Consider the following 27,920-nt stretch of genomic DNA (forward strand, 5'->3'; position numbering starts at 1 on the left):
CGTGCATGCAGAGGGGTGGGGGCTGCCTGCGTCTGTGTGAGCAAGGGCTGTGAGTTACTCTGCGCATGCGCGGGTCAGACGCGCGCTCCCGCGGTGAAAACTGCTAAGGAAACACTCGTGTCAGATTGGTGTCCACATTCCTAAAAACGGGCAGCATTAGGTCTGAAGCAGACACTCTCAATGCGTGAGTACGTCTGCTCGACCTAAAAAAGGAAACGCATACTACAATTCCGGACCCAACCACTAGATGGCGGAATAATGCAAAGCATGTGAATCCAGAAAAGATTCACGCTGCAAAAACAGACTTTTATCACACCCAACTATAACTTAAATTTTGGAATCTTTGTTTTTTTTCAGTGGATTTCTAGGGATATTTTAAAACGTAAAGTAATAATTAACATACGTAAATACCAACCCCGCCACCCATGGTAGATGCAGCCAACCCCATTCTGCACACAGTCTTTGGCCATTCGCAAGCAAGGATTGGCCATAAGCCCTGGCCGAAAGGCTGTGCGCAGCGTGGGGTAAGCCACATGGCCTGCCACTCTGGCCAACACCTGTAAAGACAGCTAACCACACACTGCGCAGGGCCTTCAGTCGTGAACGGTTGGGGCGCGGGGTTTTGATGTGGCCAAATACAGCTACCCCTACACTGTCTTTGGCCGTGCAATGCGGGGCGTTGGCCACAAGACCAGGCCCTTGAAAATCCATCCCCCAGGATCTTGTATTTTTTTAAGGTCGGAAAGCTGCTTGGCCCACCTCCCCAAACCCATTATGGCCCCCAACTTGAGTCTTTATGGGGCCCCGGGGACCACATCCTCCAAGGCCCTCATTTCTAAAAGGTGAGGAGCCTGGTTTCCACCAAGGGCACTCATCCATACTCTTGTTGTAGAGGGCCACAAAGGGAGTTTTGCGGCCCCCAGATGGCTCCATGCATGCTTCACTAAACAGCATTGCTCCTGCCCACAGGAAGCAGCTACTAATGTTGCTCCCTGTGGACGGGAGCAGTATTTCGATCTGTTTCTCTGCCCACATCAGCACGGGCAGGGAAACCGATCAAAAGTCCGAGCCCAGCAGGTGGGAGCATTTTTCCTATGGGCCCATCAGAGCTCTCTATTTTTCCAGTTCAAATAGAAGTTTATTAAGATGAACAGATAATCGTATTACAAAAAACCAAGTGAAAACAGCAGGAACAGCATGGATAATAACTTAGGACATCATAAGAAGTGTCAGAAAATAAAATAGGGGAAGGGGGAAGAAGAAAGGGAAGATGGGAAAAAGAAAAAAGGGAAAGGAAATAGCAATGAGGCTAAAAATTTAAAAATTTAAAAATTTCGTTCAATGAGGTTATATAACATGAGAAGCATTGCACAAATATGCGGATAAATGAACATTAGTGAAAAAGAAGGAACATAAGGTTATTCATGGGGGCTTCGAAACTTCTTGCTGAATTGGGGGTAAATGAAAGGACCGTTGAGCACAAGCATCCAGGTAAAGGGTGATGGGGAGCCATAACGCAAGTCTTTTCGGGGCAAGGGTAATGGGATAAACAAATGCAGTATCCAGTCTATGATTATAACATACATTGAACCACCAAGCTTTAAAAGTAATGCCCTTGGAGTCTTTCCAGTTAACAGTAATTTGCTGAAACGCAACAGCTAATAACAAATCAATAATATGAACATTTGCTTCAACATCAATCCAGGAGGAGGAAAGTGAGCCAAGGAAAATGTCAGTGATAGAAAAGGGAGTGAAGGTCTGGAAGATAGAATTAATTTGATTCCAGACTTTAGTCCAGAAAGCGTGCGTGAGAGGACACATGAAAAGCATATGAAAAAGTGTGGCGTTAGGGGCGGAGCAAGACCAGCAGAGATCCGGAGTCAAAGGGAATCGTTTATGAAGGAGAGACGGCGTGTAAAGAAGTCGATTGTAAAGGAAAAAAAGTGTTTGTGTGAGAGAGGCTGCCCTGGAGGACTTGCGAAGCTTAGTCCATATTTTATCCCACAAGGATGTGGACCAGGAGACTGCAAGATCAGATTCCCATTGCTCTTCAACTTTGGTTTTAGGCCTAGGTGATGGAGGATTGTGAAAGGAATGGTATATGGAGGACGCTGATGAGTTGGAGCGTAATCGGGTGTGCAGAGAAGAAATGGGAGTAGTAGAAATCGCAATCGAATTAGAGTGAGAAAGGGAGTCATATGCAGACATAACTGCATTCTTGAGTAAGATGTATTTGTGGACAAAGGAGGCAGGGAGAGAGAATAGTCGACTAAGAATTGGAAAAGGTGTGAAGACAGATCCAGTGAAAAGTTGGGAGACCCAGATTAAACCACGCTGCCTCCAAGTTTTCCAATAAAAGGGTTTCAATTTGATAAGAATGCTGTTATTATACCAAATCGTGGTGGCGAGAAATTCAGTAATGGAAGAGGGAGGAACCGGATTATTGGCTAAAAGTAATTTCGCAGTATATTTGTGGATTGAAGTGGATAGGAATTGGGGCTTACGGGAAAAGGAGAGATACTCAGCAAAGGAGAAGGGAGAAAGAGAAAGGCGTTCGAGTTCAGCCCAAAGAGGAAGAGGGTCAACAGGATCCTTGAGCCAGATAGCAGCCTGTTTCAGGAGGAAGGCTTTATGATAAGCAGGAAAATTTGGGAAGTTAACTCCGCCCTCCGATTTGGGGAGGCGAAGGCGTGATAATGACATACGCGGCTTCTTCCCAGACCATAAAAATGAGGAGAGTGTGGAATTGATTTTAGTGAAAAATTTGGCAGGGATGGAAACCGGTATATTAGAAATGATATAAAGAACGATTGGGGAAAGCATCATCTTTATGGTATCGAGGCGGCCCCACCAAGAGAGGTATAGGGGGTGCCATCTAGAGGTGAGGTCAGACAACTTTGGAGTGCATTTAGTAAGGCATAACGAGATAGTATCTGAAACAGAAGGAGTAATGTGTAAGCCGAGGTATTTGATATGAGATGAACTCCAAGTGAAAGTAGATGCAGCAAAATCGGGTTTAAAGGTGAATTTGGTGAGAGGCAGGATTTCACATTTATCGCTGTTTAGCTTATATCCAGAAAGATGGGAATATGTATGAACTTCCGCAAGGAAGGCTGGGATGGAGACAGACGGATTCGAAATGAAAAGTAAAATGTCATCTGCGTAGGCAGCTAACTTAATTTGCGATTGAGCAAGAGGAAAGCCATGAATGCTCGGGTTTTGACGTATCTTGGATAAGAAGGGTTCCAGGGCGAGATTAAAAAGAAAGGGGGAAAGCGGACAGCCTTGTCTAACGCCTCTTCCAAGACCAAAAAATGAGGAAATTAGACCATTAGCACAGATCGCTGCTCTGGGATTTGCATAAAGAAAGGAGATGAGGGAAATGAAATTAGGACCAAACCCAAACCATTTTAACGCGGAGAAAAGAAATGGCCATTCTACCCTGTCAAATGCCTTCTCGGCATCCAAAGCGATTGCGGCCAGGGAACTATTAAAGCGTGACGACTTAGATAAAACATTAAAGAGGAGTCTGGTGTTATCGGAAATGAAGCGGCCCTTAACAAATCCGGATTGTTCAGGGCCAAGGAGATCAGGGAGAAAAGGATCTAGTCTAATGGCTAAAGATTTAGCATATATTTTGTAGTCAATGTTGACAAGGGAAATCGGTCTATAGTTCTTGCAATGTTGGGGATCTTTGCCCTCCTTTGGTATAATGCAGATATAAGCATCTGAAAAAGTGCCCAAGGAGGCATCGCTGGTCTTGAAGGAATCAAGAAGGCGAAATAATTTGGGTAGTAAAAGATTGGCAAAGTGTTGATAAAATTCGACGGTAAAGCCATCTGGGCTGGGAGCCTTATCTTTTTTAAGTTAATGAAGTGCATTGTGAAGTTCGCGAATGGTGAGGGGAGTTTCAAGGGAGGCCAGGTCGACAGGAAAGTTAGGAGGAGGATGAATGCTGGAAAAGAAAGTGGAAATAGAGTGATCAGAGGGTTGAGTGCCGGAAGAGTAAAGAGTAGAGTAGAAGTGAGAGAAGACCTCCAGGATGTCAGCATCTTTATGTTGCAATAGTGAATTAACATCAAAAACAGACTCAACATTCAATTTGTTTTGTTTGACTTTTAAATAATTAGCAAGAACCTTTCCCGCCTTATTTTTCCCACCATAAAATTTCAAACTGGATTTCAGGAGGTACAGTGAAGCGTCATCAGTAGACTGTTTGTTATAGTTCATTTTCGCAGTAATAAGAGCTGTCAAACTTTCCTGAGTGTGAGAGGTATAAAAGGAATGCTCTAGGGTTTTAATCTGAGACAAAAGATCATTAGTACGTTGACGAGCAAGTTTACGTTTTGCCGCAACATGTCTGAGGATAAAGTCTCTGGCTGCTGCTTTGTAAGCGTCCCAGACAGTGTGAGTGGGTAAGGAGGGAGTATCATTAATAACAAAAAATTCATTAGTAAATTCAATAAAGGAGGCGGTGAATTTGGGATCGAGAAGAAGGGTATTGTTGAATCGCCACCTTTTAGGACCAATGGATTTAGGTAAAAAATCAATGTTGATTAGGACTGGAGCGTGATCGGAGAATACAATGGGACCAATCTCCGCTTGGGTGAGGGATTGGGAGAGATGGTGGGAGAAGAAGATATAGTCAATGCGGGATTGAGAATGATGGACCGGAGAATAGAACGTGAATTCTTTGTCGGTTGGGTGACAAAGTCACCAGGCATCAATTAATTTGTGTTGGGAGATGGCGTGAGTAAAAAGCTTATGGGATTTATTAGGAACAAACAGAGATTTGGAACGTCTATCTTAAAAGGGATCCAATGGTAGGTTACAGTCACCTGCTAAAATGAAATTATCATCAATACAATCAGTGATACGAGAGGCAAATGCACTCCAGAAACTGGGACTTCCACCTGCAGGGGCATAGACATTGAGCAAGGAAAAAGGGACACCTTTAGAAGAAAGTTTGACAAATAACCATCTGCCTTCAGGGTCAAAGTCAGAGTGCAACACTGAATGAGTAAAAGATTTCCGTATTAATAAAACAACACCATTTCTTTTGCCATCACCAGGGGCAGAAAAAACCTTGCCCACCCAACCTCTTTGGAGCTTAGCAGCCTCACTATCAGATAGATGGGTTTCCTGTAAAAAGGCAATGTCAACATTAAATTTAGCTAAATGAGAAAGTATCTTTTGCCTCTTTATGGGCGAATTTAAACCTTTAACGTTCCAAGAAACAATGCGTACTGACATCAAGAACAAATAAAGAGGGAGAAGGTAGAACAGAAGTGGAAACAAGCCTCATAGAAGTCGAGAGGGGAAAAACTAGAAAAGGAATAAAAATAGGAAAGTGCAAGGAAGAAAATAGGCAGAGAAACACTAATAGGGAATAGCAAGAAGCAGAAAAATTCTATGAGAAGAGAAAAAAATCGCATTGGGAAAGTGATAGGAAAATGGGCGAGAGAAAAAACTGTAAAGAAAGAAGTCGAAAGAAGGGAGGTGAAAGATACTGTGAAGAGAGGACCCAAAAAGGGATACGAAGGAGATAGAAATGGTGCTCGAAGTAAAGTGATAAAGGAAAATAGAAAAGGAATGGGAGGGATAAAAAACAGTTGATTGACAATAGAAGAAACTGGTAGTAAAAATAAAAAAAGACAGATCGGGAGCGGTCTAAAAGAGAGTGATCTCATAAGAACCAGTAATAACAAGGAAACAATCAAGACAAGAACTAACGGAAAAGTAGGGACCATGGTAGCAATAGAAAAGGAGAACACGGGGTAGTACTTACAAAAAATGATGAGGGGTGGGCGTGTTCAAGGGGCAGGAAACAGAAGGGGAGAAGCGGAGATGAGAGGAGGGAGGAAAGGCCAACCAACGGAGGACAAGCAGACGGGGTCACGGGACGTCCCACCGGAGAGATATGACGGAACACAGGGAAATGATCTGTGAGAGAAAAGAAAAACAACGAGATTAGAACATGCAAACGACTAAGTAACAGGAGAAAACGTAAGATTAAACATTTGGAGAACAAGAATAAGCCAGCATGGGCGGAGAACAGGTAAGTTATGCATTAGCTGAAGAACCTGTGGAAAAAAAGAACACAGCGTCACATGAGCAACAGAATATCGTAAATATCAGGAAAATCAGGAAATATTAGCAACAAAGTGAAGGTGGAAATGAAGAAGAGGGGCCAGAGAATTCCATGTCAGCTGGACCACAGGAATTCAGGAAACTGCGGAGCCGAAGAGGATCTTCAAAAGTCATGGTCTTGTTGTTATGAGTGACTTTGAATAAACAAGGGTGAAAAAGTCCATACTTGGCTCCAATGGCACGCAATTCTGCTCTCATGTCAAGAAATGCTTTGCGTCGGGAGACAGTAGCTTTGGCGTAATCCTGGGCAATAAACAAGGTGGAATCCGACCATTTCAGATGAGGTATTGCTTTAGCCGCGAAAAGAACCTTCAGCAGATCAGTGTATTCGAGAAAGTACATTATTACACCTCTTGGCTTCGTCGCAGGAGAAGTACTGGAAGGAGGCCTACCAAGCCTATGTGCGCGTTGTATGTTAAGAGAGGTGCCTTCAGGAAGATGCAGAAGCTTGGGTAAGAAGGACTTGAAAAAGGCGATGGCATCATTCCCCTCGCAACCTTCCTTCAGGCCGTAAAGACGTAGGTTATTGCGCCTATTCCTATTTTCAAGGTCCTCCACCTGTTTCTGGAGGGCCGAAATACGCATATCCATATGGACCATCTTGGTAGCGGCTTCCTGGAGAGATGACACAGTCTTTTCCACTTTGGAGACCCTGGTGTCCATTAAGGACCAGTTATCAGTGAGAGTTTGCAGCTTTAAATTTGTCTCTTCCATAAAGGGGCGCAGTGCTCGTATTTCCTCAAGGAGAAGCTCCATGGAAATGGTTGACGGTGACTTTGGGGGAGACGGAGGGTTGTGTTTCAATCTCTTAGGAGTGATTTTCGCACCTGGCTGAGGAAGAGCGTCCATGGTGAGAGATGATTCGCAACTGGAGGAGCCTGCAGTGGCTTCTAATTGAGCCAACGCAGTAAACAGCTTCGAGTTCTTAACAAAGTTGCGTTTAGAGGTTTTGCCAGGACCCTCCGCCATGGAAGTATCAGTTAAGGGTAATCCCCAGTAATGTATAAAGCAGAGGAACACTACAGGTATGAGGAAAAACCAGCAGAGTCAGCTACAGAAGGAGATCATGTGAAGTCCAAGACAAGCCAGCTAGAAATAAGAAACAAGCGTGCGCAAGCCTAGCAATACCAGGTGAATATAAGAGGTAGTAGACCAGCTGAGTTAGTAGAAAGCCCAAAATGGCCGCCAAAGTTGAGGAGAGAGCTTTAGTCCGAATAAAAAAGGAAAAATACAATTGCAGAAGTAAAATAAAGTCACCTTTGGAAATTGTTGCAAATTGCCATCGTTTCCTGCAGTTTTATGCCATGTCCATGAGGTGCGCTCGTTGCTGCAGGCGAGATGCGTAACAGGCGCGCTCCTCAGACGAGCGCCGCCTGAAGCATCAAAATGGCGGTCGCGGCGGTAGCAGAGCCGCGACCGAAGTAAAACTGAAGTTGCCGGGCAGGGACAAGGAGCTCGGTTTCACCATGAATTGCTGGAAGTGCCCGGAGCGTTCCGTGGTCGTTCGCTGCGGAGCATTGTGGTGAAGGAAGGCTGGAACCGCCAGAAATCCCCGGCGTAGACGGAGCCTCACCCCGGTGCGTCCATCCGTCTCGGGCGCTTAGCCACGCCCCCAGCTCTCTATTTTTAAATTGGACCCAACCGTTAAGATACCCAATTTTTTAACCCAATTTTTTAACCTTCATTTCTCAAAGACAATTGACCGAATTCACACCAAATCACAAACACCACAATCTGCAGAGCAAGATCTAGCTTCTCGCCAAACGGTGTAATTTCGTTCAGCAGATTTTGCTGTAGTCCACCTTAAAGAAGTCTATGGGAATTGCCTGGAGATGTTGCGTTTTGGGACCCCCCTTTTTTCTCAGCCCCTGCTTGACTGATCACCGCGAAACTTTCCATGCACAAACAAGTGAAAAAAGTAGACCCACTTGGATAAGTTCTGTTAAGACTCGTCAAACTGTGCTTAAGTTATTAGCAACACACAAAAAAACGTTTTTCCTATGGAAAATCTGACAACTTTAACTACCTAGTGGTGATACTAGTAATATATTGTCTTCAGTATCTGGACCATGATTGTTGCTGCAGACGCCGTACTCGGAGCGCGAACGTAGAGGACACACACTCGTGCCTCGCCGGGATTGAACCGGTCCGCCATTTACTATAAATCTGCATTACACGTTTAATTTGCATCATTATCCTTCACTGATCTGCTTATTATCGGCGTCTTCTCTGATTCCAGCCTACTATTGGCTTACAGCTATTTTATCCTTTTATCCTCATCCAATTGTCTCACTACCCTGCTGGGTTGGAAGTATCACCGGATGTGGGTAGTCCAATTTTGGATCCAGCCATATAGCCCTGAAGAGTTGTAGAATACCTTGTTCTACAATGAAACATGTCGGCTGGCTGTGTGTAAACTGTACTGGATGTACGATTAAAGACAAGTTTATGAACTAAGATTCCTTTGTAGGACTGTCCTATTTTGCTCCTAATACTTATCTATTGGATTATTTATTGCCTAAATGTGTGCACAGGTGTTCTGTTCAATTGTTGTATGGTTCCCCATACAGATTGAGGGGTTTTGAGGGTTTCCCCTTCCTGTTAGCACCATTCTGATTTCTTTAAACATATTACACTCATTACGTTTACTCTGCTTGAGCGCCATTACTTCCTGGGTACTAAAACCCGTCCCAACTTACTAAGTTCTGTTAAGACTCGTCAAACGGTGCTTAAGTTATTAGCAACACACACAAAAAGTTTTTCCTATGGAAAAGCTGACAACTTTAACTACCTAGTGGTGATACTAGTAATATATTGTCTTCAATACCTTTGCTGGAACTTTTTCGTCACATTTTAATAAAGTGGATAGCTGCAGAATGAAGGGAACTGTATTACTAGAAAATTAAAAGAGCAACTAGTTTTCATTTGGGCGACTACTGCTTTAAAATTCCACGAGGTGTTCCTGGCTAAGACTCTGGGCACAGGCAAAGCAAGCCAGGTTAAATGATGGCTGCCTCCCGTGTTCCAGAAGCTTCTACTGGCGTGCCGAGACGCATAATTGCCACAGCTGGCTCAGAGGGAAGTCGTCTACAGAATGATCGGGAAGGGACGGCAGAGACAGTGAGCGTGCCTAATCCGCCAGCACTACCGCAAGGCCCCAGGATAGGCAGCGCGTGAGGAGCAGGCAGCCCTCCACTGAGGGCCTCGCAGGGTCAAGAGGCACACACGCTACCGCCTCCAGGCGCTCCGCCACCATTTGAAGACTCAAATTAGCTTCTCAGTGCACGAAGCCAATAATGAATTCTTCTGAAACGGCACTGGCTCTTAAGTTGGCACCAAGCAGGCAGCTTCTGCAGAACAGACGTGAGATCGCTGCACTCCAACTAGACAAAACACACACCTCCTCCTCTGCCCTTTCCAGCATGCGACCTCACACACGTTGGTATTTACACAAAACCTGGGCTAAATTAGGTAAAGCAAATCTAGCACTTCGCGCTATATTTTAGAACAAAATACGTCCTTGTATTTATTTTGAGGACAAGTAAGCAGGTCTTCCCCAAAAAAATAGTCCCACAAACGGGCATCCGCTCATATTCTTGTCATACTCGTTATTCCTGCATTATAGGAGTTATTTCGGGGGGTTTGTGTAACATGCGTGAGAAATGCCCTATATTATGCCAATTACATTGCCATAATTTAGATTTTACCTGGGCCTAGAGGCACAGGTCTATCATACAGGCTCAAAGATCACATGAGCAGAGCGCTGATAGGAAGGGGCAATGAGCTCAGGGCAGTCCACAGATAGTATTCACCTGCTGGAAAACACATGGCTACCAAATGGAGTAAAACACAAAGATGATGGGTAGAATGTTTGCAAAGTTTCAGCCACTGACAACTACTTGGGCCGCATTCCAGTCAATTTTTTTTACCATTATCCACTCCTGTTATATGCAAATCAACCTTGGTGTTGCTTCAAAATAATCAGTCTAGCGCGAACTGCCAGCCTATGTCCTCTCTGAATAGAAACATGACCAAACTCAGACTGATGTCGGCCTACATAGGCTTCATTAGTAATGTGCAATTGGTATGCCCAGATGTGGGTTCCTTGCTCAGTGTACCACAGGGCTCAAGTTAGAACTCCCAGACAGGACTAGACTGTAGTTGCGTTTGTTCCCATTAAGAGGGAACCTAGCTTGGCCATTCAGGTTGGACTGCTCCCACTGTAACAGGATGATGGCGGATTTGCATAAACCATGTCTGTCTGGCGTGACAGTGGGTGAAAAAACGTTAACTGCACTGCAGCCCCATGCAATTACAGCGGCTGATAGTTTAGACAAGCATTTCACCCATCATCTTTGTGTTTTCCTCAGTGCAAAGCCCTAAGATAAAAGTGTATAACCACATATGGATCCTCTGCTCACTGCGCCATAAGGCTCAAGCTATACCTCACTGATGAGGCTTGAGTAGGCCAAAAAAGTTCATAGGTTGCATGTGTTTCGGTTAAGAGGGGGCTTGAAAGTTCATGCTGGACTTTTCCTATTGGAGCAGGTCCAAGGCTGATTTGCATATATCTGGTCTTTCTGGACAGGCATAGTGGACGAAAAACAATGGACAGAAAAGCAGGCAAACGATTGCCAGTTGTTGAGACGTTTTGTAGTGTACTGCACCAGTCTTATGGTTTTCTCTATCAAATAGAGAGGCCATCTCTCCATTTTCACTTAACATACAAAAACAATAAATAATGCTTGATGGATAGCTGGGAGGAGAGGGGGTGGGATGGGGCTATGCCCCACTTGCCGACGGGTGCTCTTGGGCAATCTCCTTTGATCTTATTAACTGGCTCTATTTTTTTGATAAGATAGTAAATATTTAGAATCTATCTAAAAGTTGATTCTCTGCCTCCTATTTTATTAGACTGTCATTGAGCAAATCATAATCTTTGTCTCGCTTCACTAACCTGCCAACACGTGATCATTTTAAACAAGCCTAATGCAAGGCAAAACTCCAAAGGCAGATTCTCAACATGGTTTTATTCCCATATTTAAAGGCAGGTGGCCACATTTCGCATTTTCATCCTTAAAGCGGGACGTGGCATTATAGGCCGCCTCGTGTGCTGTGGTCCACCCTCCCAGCGGGGCAGACAAGCGCCTCACAGGATGCTCAAGGTGTCCCCCACTAGTAGCTCCAGTCCACCTCTTGCTTGGCCTGCAAGTGGCAAAAAGAGGGACATCTGGCGTTGTGCAGCAACTCATTATGAGTAGTGGGCAAAGTACCGCAGAAAATAGGACGGCTGGCCAAATTATCATTAAAAAAAACAAAGCAGAAGGCCCCATTCTCCTCTTGTTCAAACACAGGGCGAACCAAGTAATCAAAACCTTTTGAGAAAATTAAGAGCCATGGCAAAAGGACTAATGCGAAGGGAGAGAGAGTTGGGTATGAAAGCGGAGAATATAAAAGCTGTAAATTTACAAAGGAAGCATGAGGAAAGGGCTTAAAAGGGCAACTGATAAAGGAAGGTCAAAAAGTAGGATGAAGGGGTCGAGTTAGGGAGAAGCGAGGATAAGAGGGGGTAAGCGAGTTGGAACCTGCACTACCACAACACAGCACTGCCTGTTAAAAGCACATTGCTTTATAATGCACGGGTATTGTAACAAGGTAAAAAGAACAGTCGTCAGAACATAGAGCAGAACACATCCATTAATAAATTAATTAGTACCGCAAATCACCGCCGTCACTGTGCCGGCCTGCGACCAGGAAGTCAGGCAGGCCGGCGCGACAACAGGAAACAGGAAGTAGGAGGGCGGGAGCCTACCCCGCCTCCAACGGAAGAGCCGCGATGGGAGCCGCGTTTCAAGCACCGGAGCTGGCAGGAGCCGGAGCCGCGTTTCAAGCACCGGAGCTGGCAGGAGCCTACCCTGCGGGTGCCGACGGAGAGAAGAGTCCTGCTGCCGGGCCCTGCAGCTGAGGAGAGCCGCCGCAGGAATGAAGCCGGTGAGTGGGTTGCTGGGGGGGGGCATGTGTGCGCGCGCGCGAGTGCGGGGGGGGGCGGGCTGTGTATGTGTGTGTGCGTGCGTGTGTGTATGTGTCTGGAGTGCGTGTGTGTGACTGTGGGGGAGGGGGGTGTGTGTGAGTGAGTGTCTGCCGTGTGCCTGTATGTGTGTGCCTGCGTGTGCATGCGCTCGCCTGTGTGTGCGCATGCAGAGGGGTGGGGGGTGGGGGCTGCCTATATGTAAAGCGCTCTGATACCTGATTCGGTTCGGGGCTGGGGGAAAAAAAATAAAAAATGGCTGAGTTACTCTGCGCATGCGCGGGTGAGACGCGCGCTCCCGCGGTGAAAACCGCGAAGGAAACGCTCGTCCACATCGGTGTCCACATTCCCATTAATGGGCAACAATAGTTGTCGAGCAGACACTCCGTCTGCTCGACCTAAAAATACAGGCAAGAAAATAAATGGTTTCTGTCTGTATTTATCTGTAAAAATCAGTAAAAACGGAAAATAGGAAGCCTTACTTATATTTCCAAGTTGAGGTAGTTGGGCAGTAGCCAGTTCAAAATTCCAACCAAGGTTGGGGCAGAATTTTCCCTGCTCAGAAGGGACTGTGTTGTCATTGCCTACGTGCATGTAGCCAGCTACAACCTCAGAAGCCCGCTGTGCTGAAAATCCTTGTGTACTACAGCTAAACTGGTCCTCAAAACAAAAGAACGCGAGAGGAAAACTGAGAGAGGGGTGGGCTGTGCTTGTAGTCTGTGGGTAGAATCCATTGTCCAACTTGCAACCAGCATTCACACCAACATACACAACTACCTCCTGTGTGCAAAGGTTCTGATGTTCATGATCATCACTGGAAAACATATTCACATAATGTTAGCAAACAGTTCTACACAGCAAAAAATAAAGTGAACCACTGAGGGAGGAGCCAGTGAATTCTTCATCTCTCATATAAAGCTGTAAAAGAATGATAACAACATTTGAATATAAAATAAATACAAATGTGATCTCATTTGAAATTAATTTAGGAGGAAAAAGCTAGAAGCTGTCCGCTCCTGTTGTGGGCATAACGTATTCAAATATTTTCCTTTATCTTGAAGCAGGTGACTGTATACCACATAGAGAAATGGCTTGGTTGGATCAGATTATTTTAATAAAGTTCATGCGGTATATTTTTACATGAAGTCCTTGACACTCTTATTACTTATTTTAAAAGATTATAATAGCTGGTTGTCATATAGATAACTTCTTGAAATTAATCACATTCGTTGTGCATTGTAACTGTTATTATCACAGCTGGTTCTCATAAAGATAACTTCTTGGAATCTTTGTTATGCATTGTAAATGCCCTAATGTCTCACTACAGTGTTCTATTCAATAAATCATCTTATCTCTAGTTTACATTTCTGAACTTCTATAGATTTTCTTTGGAGGCTCAGCCAGAAACCGGTCCTTGGATGCTTGATTCCGGTCTGGGAAAGACATGGCTTGGTAGTTCGGACTGGACTGTTCCCATGAGGCACAGGGTCAGAGCTGATTTGCATATAGCCAGTGTCTAACCCAGGGTGGTGTGGAGTGCAAAAAAACGATGGATTTAGGCCCAGATCTTTGTACTGGGGTGAATGTATGACATTGTTCTACATTCTGTCCATCAACTGTGTTTTTTGCAATTTTCACCCCGAGTGGGCTGGGTATGCTCAGACGTGAGTCCCAGGCTCTCCACACCACTGGAGTCAAGCTATCCAGGCTGATGAAGGCTGATAGCCAGAAACCGGTCCTTGGATGCTTGATTCCGGTCTGGGAAAGACATGACTTGGTAGTTCGGACTGGACTGTTCCCATGAGGCACAGGGTCAGAGCTGATTTGCATATAGCCAGTGTCTAACCCAGGGTGGTGTGGAGTGCAAAAAAACGATGGATTTAGGCCCAGATCCTTGTACTGGGGTGAATGTATGACATTGTTCTACATTCTATCCATCAACTGTGTTTTTTGCAATCTTCTCCCTCTCTGGCAACTCTCCATACGTTCCCACAAAGTTCAATAATTTTTCACTTTCTTTCAGTCCTGTGTCATCTGGCACATAAGGAAAAGAGGCTCAGTTACTTGGGTGATGATTAACTATGGACTCCTTTTGGTTCACCACGTCCCTAATGACCTCATAGTTCATCTCTGAACCTGCATCACTCAAAGTTAGGGATTAAGTATTGTTCACTATAGCACTGTTTATTGCCCCAGGAACCTGCGATGCCCCCAAGATGCCAGAGAGACCCGAGTAGTGCTGTAAGTTAAGCGCTATTGAAGGGCTACCTGTGCATATGTAGTTTTGAGGCCAGTGAAAGCAAGCCACCCTCTCCCTCCTGCTCCTTATACCAAATTGCTTTTGCACTGGCTTCCAACTCTCAAGGGCCATCATTCCCCCTTACCTAAGGAGTGGCTCGAACATTCCAGCTATGACATCATCATTCACGCCAACATTGTGGAACAGGAAAGTGGGAGATTCAGAAAGAAATCAGGCGAGTGCATTTTCCTTATTGACTTTGATTGAATCAAAGACAATTTTAGGCGGGAGACAGCAAAATGAAAACCATTTTACCGCCCCACCCCCCCTGAATCGTGTTTGATGGCATGTACGCATCACATGAGACATTCTGCATAATACATCATATGCATACACATGTTGTGCAGATACGCAGCAATTAAAAGCCCTGGTAAAGTGTACACCCAATCAGTAAACAAGACCAATGTATCTCTGAACCCTGTGCAGACGGAATGACCCTAGAGACACGGTGCGGTGCTCCTGCATCCATCCTGTTGAACAGTAAATCCAATGTAAAGGTGGATTGTCAGCTAGGTAACCCCATCGTACATGGGTAAAGGAGGCAGATGTACACTGTGCCCCCCAATCTACATCAGCAAGACAATGCAGAAGTGTAGGACCATCCAGAGGGGGCAAGCTGTCGGAAGGCACACGTGATATCTCTGGATTGGCTTTATGTGTACCTCCTGATTCAAGACAATGAAATTTGTGATTATATTCCACCTTTCTTGGCGGAACATTGAGTACTTACAATGCAAAGGGAATTGTGCAGCAATTGAAGGATGTTGTACAGAGTGGATGGAAGGAATGCAGACTGTAATGTTTTCACTGCACATCCTCACAGGACAGATGCTTTCACGTGACTGTGGTTTCTAAACCGTCTGTCTCACATTGTCTTGTAGATTCTTGCAGTATGTCTGCTTTCAGAAGGCCAGCGATTGTATTTACACTGGAGTCACAAGGTAAGCCCTTTTGTTTCTATTCATGTGCACTGGGCTTTTTGGGGCTGCACCGAGTGGTGACAACCAACTGCGCCTGGTATCTGCCTAGTATACTGCCTAGGTTTGCACTTTATGTTGTATTGCAGCACTTGTAATTTTAGCTATACATGACTCTCTAGAGTTGCCTGAAAGTACAAAGACTGAGAAGACAGCAGAGTGAGAGGGATTGAGGGGACAGGCTTCTGAAAGGAATGCTATTTCCTAAAATGCTTGCATCTCCCTGGCGAGTGTGATTGTGTTAAGCAGCTAGAAAACCTTTGGTGTGTGATAGCAAGTAGGACACGAGAGGTATAGTAGTGAGTAAGAGAGGGGAGGGAGGAGCAGAAGGTGGAAGGGAGTAGCACTCAAGGGGAGGAGAGCACAGTGTGAGGAATCATGCCTGACAGTGAGATGTTTGGGCACCGTCATTTTTCTTTTTTCTTCTCTTCTTTTAATTTTCCTTCCATGTACTTGTTGAGGTTTTATCTGTGTTTTATTTTGGGGTAAACAGTCAAAATATCGAGTAAAAAATATCGAATGGACATAATATCGAGTTTAAAATATAGAATGGACAAAATATCGAATGGACAGAATATAGACATCAAAAATATCGTTTTTAAGGTAAGTAATGTAATATCGAAAGTTAAAAATATAGAAAGTTAAAATATCGAAGAATATAATATAGGTTATTAAAATTATCGAATTTTTAATAATATCGAATTTTTTATAGTGTTTTTTATGTTATTATATGTGTGAAAAGTGTGTATTTGTTATAATTTATTTTAATTAATGAATTTTCTTTTTTTTAAATTTTTGCGTAATTTAATTCTGTAGCGGGTTGTGGATTTATAGGCGAATAGGGTGGAAAGTAATTTAATTATAATTAAATATGTACATTTATTTATTGGTATTCATTTTTAATTAATTGTTAATTAATTTATAGTTGGTAATTAATTACATTTAAATTGGCAATTAATTTTAATTAATTGATTAATTGCTAATTATGTTAATTTTACTAATTTATTTTCTGTAGCGGGTTGTGGGTTTATAGGGGAATTGGGTGGGAAGTAATTTATAATTAATTAAATATGTAAAATTATTTATTGGTATTCATTTAGAATTAATTTTTAATTATTTTCTATTGGTAATTAATTAAATTTTCATTGCCAATTAATTGTATGTAATTGATTAATTGCTAATTATGTTAATTTTACTAATTTATTTTTTGTAGCGGGTTGTGGGTTTATAGGGGAATAGGGTGGGAAGTAATTTATTCATAATTAATTAAATAATTCAATTTATTTAATTGTATCTAATTTGAATTAATTGTTAATTAATCATTAATTGTTACTTAATTAATTGTTAATTTGTAATTAATTTGTAGTAATAGGTAACTAATTGTAATAATTAATTTTAATTTGTAATTTTAATTGATTAATTATTATATTATATTAAATTGGTAATTACTTTTAAATATTTTTTCATAGATATTAATTTATATTTTTTTAAATAATATATGAAGTATTTACTTTCCCTACTGTTGCACTCTTTGGAGTTGGAATAGTAATTTTTACCCCTACGCTCTCCAACGCTTTCCCTACTGTTGCACTCACTGGAGTGGGAATAGTAATTTTTACCCCTACGCTATTCAACGCTTTCCCTACTGTTGCACTCTTTGGAGTGGGAATAGTAATTTTAACCCCTACGCTATCCAACGCTTTCCCTACTGTTGCACTCTTTGGAGTGGGATTAGTAATTTTTACCCCTACGCTATCCAACGCTTTCCCTACTGTTGCACCCACTGGAGTGGGAATAGTAATTTTTACCCGTACGCTATCCAACGCTTTCCCTACTGTTGCACTCTTTGGAGTGGGAATAGTAATTTTTACCCCTACGCTATCCAACGCTTTCCCTACTGTTGCACTCACTGGAGTGGGAATAGTAATTTGTACCCCTATGCTATCCAACGCTTTCCCTACTGTTGCACCCACTGGAGTGGGAATAGTAATTTTTACCCCTACGCTATCCAACGCTTTCCCTACTGTTGCACTCACTGGAGTGGAAATAGTAATTTTTACCCCTACGCTACCCAACGCTTTCCCTGCTGTTGCACTCACTGGAGTGGTAATAGTAATTTTTACCCCTACGCTATCCAACGCTTTCCCTACTGTTGAACTCTTTGGAGTCGGAATAGTAATTTTTACCGCTACGCTATTCAACAGTTTCCCTACTGTTGCACTCATTGGAGTGGGAATAGTAGTTTTAACACTTTTGCTATGCTACTGTAATAATATTGTATATTTTTTAATAATATTATGTTAATATGTATATATATGTTTTAACAAATAAAATTGTATTATTTTTTTGTTTATAACTTAAATTAATTATTTAATAATTTTAAGGTTATTTAACTATTTTTAAGTATATTTTAGTTATTTATTTTTAATAATTTTTTAATTTTACATTAATTGTAAAAAAATCGATATTTTTACAAAGTACATATTTTTAAACTATATTTTTGATTCAATATTTTTGTACTTACCTGTTTGTAGATAGAACTTCGATATTTTTGAAGTCGATATTTTGGAGTCGATATTTTAAATACCTATATTTTTGTAGTCGATATTATGTCAGTGATCCTTATTTTGGATGGGTCGCTAGGTGAATGCAAAACGAGTGGGTAGATAAATGGATTCCTGAGTGCAAGGATAAATCACAGATAGCATCTGTGGCGAGTTATTGAGTGCCTAATCTCACCAGTGACTGATCAGACCCTTTCAGTCGTATGCCAGGCCTAACGGCATTGCCAGTGTTTGTTAGAAATGTATGGAGGGTCATAGAAGTTTTAATAGCATTTCTTGTTATCCTCTCAAGTGGTTCAGTTGCCTCGCTTCATAATTTTAGATTGTTGCTTCCCTTGGATTCCATGTTTTCTTCATCTAGAAGAGTAGGTTCCACAATGTATGGATCTGCACATGACACTTATGTACCAGAGTATGTTGATCACCATATTTTACTTCTACCCGATTATTTCTAACTTGTTATCATAATATTTTATGTTTTAGAAGCCTAACCGGTAATATATCTTTTATGACAAAATATAAATCATAGGCAGTGCTGACAAAACAACAATATTTGACTCTGTAAACCTTATAAAATGAAATAAAATGTCAAACATTTGTAATTAAAATAAAGAAATTTGTAAAAGAAGCATTTCAAGCACCAGCCTGCACTGTGGTGACACTTAAAGAGGCTGCATGTCCCATCTACTCCTAAGAAGGTATACTTTAATAGGACACTTACTTAAGGGTGTGATTTGTAGTAATATCCAAATCAAATTTGGTTAATCTGTTGCTCATACTTCCATTAGAATAGATTCTTTTGTTGGTGAGTATATTGTTTACCATTTAGAATTTCTTTCACAGCTATCACTGGAGGGATTTACAATTATACAATTTCTCTGTTGTGTATTTACAATTTGTGGCTATCCAGTTTTAGTGATTTCTCTACAGATTTTTCAGACTAATCGTCCTTCAGAAGAACGTCAACTGGATTTCTGCTCCAGTCGTACCACGAGTCTCATAAATCCACTATTTCATATTAATAATACATTGGAATCTAAATGCATGTGATACTGAGAGGCTGATAAAATATATTAATATTTTAAAGAGCTTTCTTTTTTGCTCTGCTTAAAGCAAACAAGTTGAGACAACGAAAACAATTATTATAGAGGAAATTGGTTTAATATTATAGCTGATCATTTCCAGAAGTAAACATTTAAGAAAAAGGTCTGTCCTGCTCCAACCCCGAAATGGAGGTTGGATTATATGTGAACTATCATTTTAATACTCTACTCTATATATCCTGAAGATTGCATCATGATGTAGGACCTTGATCGGACACTAGTCCGATCAATGGGGAGAGGAAGAAGCCTTATAGCTAGAGCGGTTGACTTCGAAGCTGAGGAACCGGGTTCCAGTCTCAACAACGACCTCCAACATCCTGTGATTCTGGGCAAATCACTTAATCTGCCCGTGCCCAACAAAAATGAATGTGTCCGTCTGTAACACAACTGGTGCTCGTGTAAAGCGCTCTGATACCTGCTATCTTTGGGTCTAGTTCCAGTGTGTAAACTAAAAAAAAAAACGAACAAAAAACTAGTACATAAAATTGAATAAATGGTCTTGTTAACCCCTTTTATGCTCATGACAGAATGGTTCCATCATGAGCATAAGTGCCAGTGTGCTCATGACTGAACTCTTCTGTGAGATTTCCCTTTTTGTTGTTGCTTTGAGAGATACTAAAGAGCTTCCCCAACCTCCCAAAGCATGGTTTCTGATTTCATTGTAATGACGATTGCGCACATGGCGCGCTGTCGTCGTTACAATGAAAACAAAACTGAAACTTAGTTTCAGTTTCACAGTTTCAGTGCTTGTGGGGCTATCTCAGCCCGAGCACCGAAAAACATGGGAGAGGTATTGTTGGAAAGGGGAGAATCTTTCTTTTAAATGGTACCCCTCCCTAGTGGATCCCTGCTTGGGGATCGCCCCAGGAAGGCAATCCCCAAGCAGCGATCCATCCACTAGCCACCAGGGAGCGAGGAGCAGGCCCCTTGGGCCAGGGCCTATGCTCCCCCAACAAAATTATGCCAGACAGCCTTTCTACCCCCAGTGGGGGGCATATGGGGGCATTAGCAGAAAGCACCCTAGGCGCCAGAGATTTATTTTTATATGCCAGGGTTGGAGGCTGCTCAGAATGGGCATGCCAATGCCCCCACCCTAACCCTCAAAGAAGGCACAAGACTTTGAACCCCACCCAGGAGGCAGATTGGGGTAATAGCCGCGGATCTGCCCCCGAAGGGGAAGAACGCCCACTAAGACTCAGGGATTTTTTTCATTTTATATATATGTGTAGGGAAGGGGGCTGCCCAGAATGGGCATGCCAATGCCCCCACCCCAAAAAAACCAAATGCTATAGTCTTTCTGCCCCCCCCCGTGAGGCAGATAGGGCAGTAGCCCCTTATCTGCCCCCCGGGAGGGGGGCAGAAAGCCCACTAGGCACCAGGGATTTTTTTTTCTAAAGTTCGTGGTGGGTCTGCCAAGAATGGGCATGCCAATGCCCCCAACACCCACCAAGAAATGCCACAGTCTTTCTGCCCCCCCTCGGAGATAGATGGGGGCAGTAGCCCCTGATCTGCCGCCCCAGGGGGTGTCAGAGAGGGCACTAGGCACCAGAGATTACGCAGGCTTGTTTTTATGCATGGGGGTGGGGCTTTCAAGAATGGGCATATGAATGTCCCCACCCCCAAACCAATTGCCCAGTCTTTCTGCCCCCTTGGGGGCGTATCGGGGCAAACCCCTCCAACCCCCTTTCCCCCCACAGTGCAGCAGAAAGCCCACTAGGCAACAGCTAGGCACTTTGCAAAAAAAAAAAAGTCAGTTTTCACAATGAAATTGTGGTGTGTCCACGTTGCATTTTGGTTCGTTTCCTGTTGAGGGCACTAGGCCTACCCACACAAGTGAGGTACCATTTTTCTCGAAAGACCTTGAAGAATGCGGGTTGTGTGCAATTTTGTGGATCCACACAGATTCCAGAACTTTCCAACACAGAGATGTGAGGAAATGTGTTTTTTTTAACAAAGTTTGAGGTTTGCAAGGGATTTTGGGTAACAGAACCTATTGAAAGCCAGACAAGTCACCCCATCCTGGATTCCCACGGATGTATAGTTTTAAAAAATGTATGGGTTTGCTAGGTTTCTCTAGGTGCCGGCAGGGCTAAGGTTCAAAATCTCCAGCTAGGCACTTTGCAAAAAAAATCAGTTTTCACTGTAAAAATGAAGTGTGTCCATGTTGCGTTTTGAGCCATTTCCTATCGTACGCCTACCCACACAAATTTGAGGTACAATTTTTATCGAAAGACTTAGGGTACCACAGAATTGTAGAGCTACTGTTCTGCCTTCCAAATGAAAGACAATGTGTAAAAAAAAGTCACTTTGAAAAATGTCCTATAATTCTCATGCTAGTATGGGTACTCACAATTTCGGAAATGTGCAAATAGCTACTGGTTCTAAACTCTATATTTTGTTCAAACTTCAGAAATACATAGGTGTCTTTCATACCGATTTTTCACTATATATATTTTCCCAAATTGATTGCTATATACCCGGTATATAATAAAAAAACATTGCAAGACGCTGCTCAGTTATTGGCTCTGGGTTCGTCGGGTTCTTGGTGAATCTACAAGTCTATATATATCCCCACAACCAGAAAGGTCCATCGGATGTAACGGTATTTTGCTTTCAAACATCTGTCATAAGTAGAAGAAGTTACAATTGACAACGTTGGCACAAATTGCTGTATTTTTCAACTCATTTTCGTTTTTTCCTGTTAGGTTTTCTAAAGAAACATTGAAGGATCTACACAAATGACCCCTTGCTTAATTCAGAGTGTTGTCTACTTTTCTAAAATGTATAGCTTTCCAGTATCCTTCATTGCTTTCATACCCATTTCTACCATTAACTGGAAGAAGGTTGAAAGCACAAAACACAGCAAAAATAGGCTATGTCCCAGTGAAATGCCAAAACTGTGTAAAAAATGTTGGTTTTCTCACAAAAGACTGTCAGTCCCTGAAATCTGGGAAAATTGTGATTTCCGCCCCACAAACCCTTTGTTGATACCATTATCAGGGAAAAGCGCAGATGCTTTCATTTGCAGCACTTTTTTCCAGATTTTCCCCAAAAAAACAAAAACCCCCATGATGTTGGAAGAAAAGGACGTAAATTTGTCGTGGATACCTTATGTGTTCAAAAAGTTACAAGGGCCTAAGTGTGAACTACCTCAAATAGCCAAAAAAAGGCTTTGCACAAAGTGGGGGAAAGGCCTAGCAGTGAAGGGGTTAAACTAATTCTGACAATTCCTTTACATTGAACTGGTTTTCTCATATTTTTCACTGTATATACCATTCACAAAGCCCGCCTGGTGGTTAATTTCTTTAACGGAGGGGCTGGCTCTCCTCCAATCTCCCTAGTGTTCCCTCCTGTGCCTTTATCTTTTTTCATCATTTGTTTTAGCTGGAAAACCCATATTATCCTTCACCTTTTTCTTTCTTCTTGTGACCCCTACTTTATGCACCTTATCTCTTCCCTTTTTCTTTGTTTTATGCTCACTTTTTTATTTTTCTTCCTAACACGTTTATCCTGGCCCCATATTCCACTCTCTGGTCTTTTTCCATCTTGTTTTCTTCCATTTTCCCAGCCTGGTTTCTTTAGCTCCTTTCATTACGGGTCAGGCACAGAAAACAGACTACTTGTCTTTTCTTTGACCATTTCTAATATATTGTAATCGATTGTTCTTATACTTTCTAAATGTTTTTCTTGGAAATTGATTTTTCATATCATCAAGTTGATGTTCTCCATTTTGGCTTTTTAGTGATATGAGTTATAGTCCATCAGATCATCCTTCATTTACAGCTTGAATTTCATGTATAACAAAAAAAAGCGAAAAACCCTCCTCAAAAGATTCAATTCAGAGTTAGGGGTAAAGTTTAAGGTTTATACATATGATGTCAGCACATTGCCAAATAATACAGGTATGTCAAACTAGCTAATGCATGGAAGAGACTGCAAGCAAAGGGAAACAACCAGCACTCATGACCAATAATAGAATGAGCATTACAGCCGAGGTTTCAAAGTTAGTCAGTGTGACAAATTACACTCAAAAGGAGGAGTATCTGCCTGTCTCAAATTTATATTTGAGTATTCTGCACACAACCAATGTGGCGATTTTTGTACTTTCAAAGTGGAAAAATAGGCTGTTAGAAAATATAATATAATATAAATATAATATATATATAATAAGCTACCCTTGCCTGGTCTGAGACATTATTGATCTTTTAATTATCCTGAAAGATATCCCCTTGTGAGTAATTGTGAGGCTTGTGCATTATTTATGTACAGAACATAACTCAGATGCCAAAAGTAGTAGGAGATCAGACTGTCTGCTGTGAATCATGTTAACTCATAGTGTACGTTTTGTGGAAGCATGTCATAGCATGATTTGTATTTCATGGGAGTCATTGCTGTGTGTTCTGTGTTCATAGATTGGAACTCTGCTTGTTTTGGTCTTCTCTGCTGTTGCCTTAGCAGTTTTGTCGCACCTTTGGGGAGAAGAATGGGCAGCAGTCATCCTCTCCTTCCAGGTAAAAACCCTCCTTCTTGCATCCTAACGTGTATCCTAAAACGTGTTGACAACGCCCATTGGCATGGCTTTTGTACAGTGCATGGACACAGTGACAAACAACATCCTTAGCATAGATAGCAAGGGCATTTGCAGACATGGAGCGTACAGGTAGACATCAGTGTACACGCAGCCCAACTTCACCTGCGACAACTACATACTCAGGCACCCATGCATGCAAACCAACATAAAAACATGCACGTAACACGTAGTCAGAAAACACACAATCAGGCACATAATGATGGATAGATACATGGACAAAGTTTCATATCTCCATATGATTTAGTCCTCTTTCCGAAAGGAGTGCATATTCTAGCATGTAGCACTTATATATCCAATGGTTGTTAAAAGCCTTATAATGTCCAATAATGCAGGTCAAATATCTGCTAATTCACTCTTGCAAATAATAATTTCTTTGTCAATCACCCATTCAATGTACTTGCATATTTGTAGATGATTGAGCACTTGATGGGTTAAAAACAAGAACTGGAAGAAGTTCCACTTGTTGCATTTCACGCATCAAGTGTGCAAGAAGCGTATATTTCCTGATTTATAAGTCCAGACATTTGGGCAGTAGCCAGTTCAAAAATCGAACCAGCCAGACTGGGCCCGAATTGTCCATTCGCAGAAAGCACATTGTTGGACACTGCCTATGTGCATGTAACCAGGTGCAAATTCCAGAAGCCTGCTGTGCTGGAAAACCTTGTGTATTACACCCAGACAAGTCCCCAAAACAAACGAGGGTGAGAGGAAGATGGAGGGAGGGTGGCTGTCCTTGTACTCTCTGGGTAGAATGCATCCTGTGTCTTGCAATCAACATTCACACCAACATACAAAACCTATTTCCTGTGTGCAGACGTTCTGATGTTCATGATCATTACCCCAGTTTTTCCCTGCAGTAAGATCAGTAAAGGTGGACCCAGGAACTGCATTAAAGGTCAGGTGACAACTAGAAAGGCAAAGACTCTGTCCCCACAGTCAGGCTGGGAAAAACCCCAGTGGGAGGAAAGCTACCCCAGAAATGGTTTTGAGTGATCACTAAAGAGGGGATGACTCATTACCCTGGCTACACCTCTGAGTGGGCACACAGGCTCTGCACAAGGGGAGAAGGCTTTCCCCAAACTGAATTTTAAGAGTGTGGGGTACTGTGGGTGTGTTTGCAGTAAGACAAACAGTAACTCCTGAAAAAGTGGGTAGGGTTACCCTGGGGAACTGCAACCCCATTGGCTAGGGAATGGCCAGGAATCACCCCCACCCACAAGGTGTGGCATTGCCTGGATCCCTCGTCAGAACACTTTCGAGCCATTCAGAAGATCAGAAGAGGACCAGACCTGCTGTCTGTAACCTGAGAGGAGTCATGATGTACTCAACATGCTCCCACTTGTACCCAAGACAAAGGAGTTGTCTCCAGGGTCTCTTGGCTGACCTGCTGTGTGGGTACCGGGACACATCAAGCTGCAAGATGTTTTTTTTTCCTGAACTATTCAGCTGATCAGTAGCAACTGGACGCGGACTGGACCCTGCTGTAGGCCTCTGCCCGTCACCCTGACAAGCTCTAAGTGCCTTCCCTGAGGTCCTTGGGGCCTTAGAAATGTATTTCTTTAGTTGTTTGGGAACCAGAAGAGGGTTTGGAAGCTTTGAAAAACTTTTCCTCAAGAGCTTCAGCGGACCCGGGGGAAAAAGTATCTGAGTGGCTGTTCTATGGTGCCATACTGAATTTCACCTTTATCCCGCTCAAGGCTCCTAGCACCTCCGGAAAAACGACTAAGTCCCATTCTGTGTTGGGACTTAGAAATTTCAATGTGAAATCTCTAGAGCCTCAGTGGAAGCAGCCTGCTTCAGGTATCGGCCCTTCGGTTCTACGGTGGTGACTACAATTTCTGTGGCAGCCTACTCAGGGAGGATTTTTCTGATGAAAAAATGACAAAGTGCTTTTCTGCATTGCGACTTGGAATACATTTCAACGTGTTTCTTTAGAAAAGTGACAAAGTCCCTTTCTGTGTTGGCCTAAAAAAGTTTTCAAACTTTGTGACTTCCAGACTTTTACTGGGACCGATCCACTTGTTATATCCAACCAAGGCCTCATCTCTGTCTGCCTCAAATCTTGCAGATCCCCAAGACTACTGTACTTTTTTGAGCTATTTTCATTGAAATCTTTAAAAATTCATATCCGGTTTCTCTTATTTGATTTTTGTCACTTTGGTTTCATTGTACTTATACACTTTTCTCTTTATTTTAAATCGGTTAAGACGTTTTATTACGTTTTGTGCGATGTTTTCTATTTGTATGCACTGATTAAAAACGTTATACCTTGCTTTGATTTAAACTTGAATGCTCTGCATCATGTTACCAGGAGTTTGGCACAGGTTTATTTAATTTGTGTGACATCTAGCAGGTGGTGGCCATATCCTTATCCCCAACTATTAATCCACTTTCCTGCAATGATTATTATTTGGTGTAATGACACTATTTTCTAGTTTACCTCTTAAAAATAGATTAAAAAGGTTATACATGCATATTTTGCCCTAGGGATCATTTTCTTAATTAATTCATCTTTCAGCAAGCTAAAGAATAATCTAAGTAATCTTTCTTGCTAGGTCACGGCTCCATATCTCCATATTGGTGCAATTGCAGTCATGACTCTGATGTCTTGGCCAGTAGCTCTTTACTTTGTGAGAATGAACAGAAAAGGTATGCCTTCCATTGAAAACTGCAGGACTGTGTACACTGGGTGGTCCAGCATGGGGTTTTCTAAGACTGCATGTTGCTAGTAAATAACTGAAAAATAAAATCTTTGTCATATGTGATGTGTTTATAGAGCATTAGTATCACGTGTTGTAAAATTGAAATCGATTAAATAATATACTGCTAATCAATGCCTTTTCTCTTGAATGCAAACTTTATTCATGGTTAAAATTGTCGGGACTCTTATGCAAGTTTTGATTTGCTCCTAGACTTTGTATAAAACCTTCAAATGTTTGATTTTAAATTACAAAAATTCCTGCAACACATTATGCAATGGGATGTATTATCAAAGTTCTGGAACACTACTGCCTGTCGAAGAACAACATTCATTTTGGAATCTTATCACCTTTTTGTTGGCCATGCCCCAGCCTGAAGGTGCTCCTCTTCAGAGGTCCTGAAGCAACATATGAAGGCGAAGACCATGATAAGCCATGCAAATAGCACTGTGTATGAACAATTATCCCACAATTCAGTTTCATAGAGGCCTTCTGTATGAAAAAGAAACGTGAAATTGAGGAGGATAATTTTATGACATGCATTCCAAGTGTTAATTCAACCATACCCACCACAACACATTACCCTGCAACTTGCAGCATCAATTTGCTGTATACATGTTCAAACACCATTCTTGCACACGCTTGAGCACTAATTTGGTATACTTACATCTTCGTGCAATATCTTGACAGACAATATCAGTAAAAAGGGAGTGTGAATCTTAGGAGAATGACATTTGCTTCATGAACGCTATTCCGTGATTTTCTGTAAAATCCTAGAATCTTGATCTTGACTATAGGGAAAGGTCTGTTACATAAAACTGGTATGGCATCTGGAAACTAGGAAACAGAAGAAATACATATTTTGATTTAACCTCACTATTTCCATTAGCTGTTTGCCATTACGGGCTATTGGCATTTGATTAGGACATCCTTCAAATTCATCACACGTATACCCCCATAAAGTCTAATGTTTGACAAGGCAAATTCTTTAACCCAATAACTCTATCTGGCCATGCCTAAATCCCCATTTATTTTGTCAGATGATTAGGGAGCTACACAAGGTTCACCAGCCTGTGCCAGCTGGAGCCCCTCGCATATCTAACACTACCTTCTGTCTTCTGCTACTGTCCCTGGGCAGAAAAGCCATCCACATTCTAATTGGCCAAGCCTCAACTTTGCAGCTCTGCCAAATTATTGATTTTCAGTGATTCCAGTCTTACCTAGTGACCATGCACATTTTGGCTCCCTGAACCTTTGGTTGAACCATAGCCAATGAGGCCAATCAAAGAAAAATCCAGAAGACAACTGTGGCTGACCGCCAGGAGCCTATGCCTGGACACTTGCAAATCTGGCTCAATGGAAATGCTTCTGTAGGCCTGTAAGGATGTATGACGTATTCACGCATGCTTTTACATTGCATGCCTTTACAACGCGGGCATTACAATGAACGCGTCATTACCACTCATTCCATTACAACGCAAGTCGTTACAACAACTTGCCATAAGGAAG

General features: G+C 42.3%; 1 protein-coding gene across 1 annotated transcript in view; it reads left to right on the forward strand.

The window, feature by feature from the left end:
- GDPD4 (glycerophosphodiester phosphodiesterase domain containing 4) overlaps nucleotides 1-27,920 on the forward strand; it is a 371,535-nt gene that overhangs the window by 257,919 nt on the left and 85,696 nt on the right. Inside the window, exons 5-7 of the mRNA XM_078658510.1 lie at nucleotides 15,359-15,418; nucleotides 23,534-23,632; nucleotides 26,268-26,361. Of these exons, the coding sequence (XP_078514636.1) occupies nucleotides 15,359-15,418; nucleotides 23,534-23,632; nucleotides 26,268-26,361 (253 nt within the window). The remainder of the gene's footprint in view (nucleotides 1-15,358; nucleotides 15,419-23,533; nucleotides 23,633-26,267; nucleotides 26,362-27,920) is intronic.

Source organism: Lissotriton helveticus, chromosome 8 (assembly GCF_964261635.1).
Source record: "Lissotriton helveticus chromosome 8, aLisHel1.1, whole genome shotgun sequence".
NCBI classification, from domain to species: domain Eukaryota; kingdom Metazoa; phylum Chordata; class Amphibia; order Caudata; family Salamandridae; genus Lissotriton; species Lissotriton helveticus.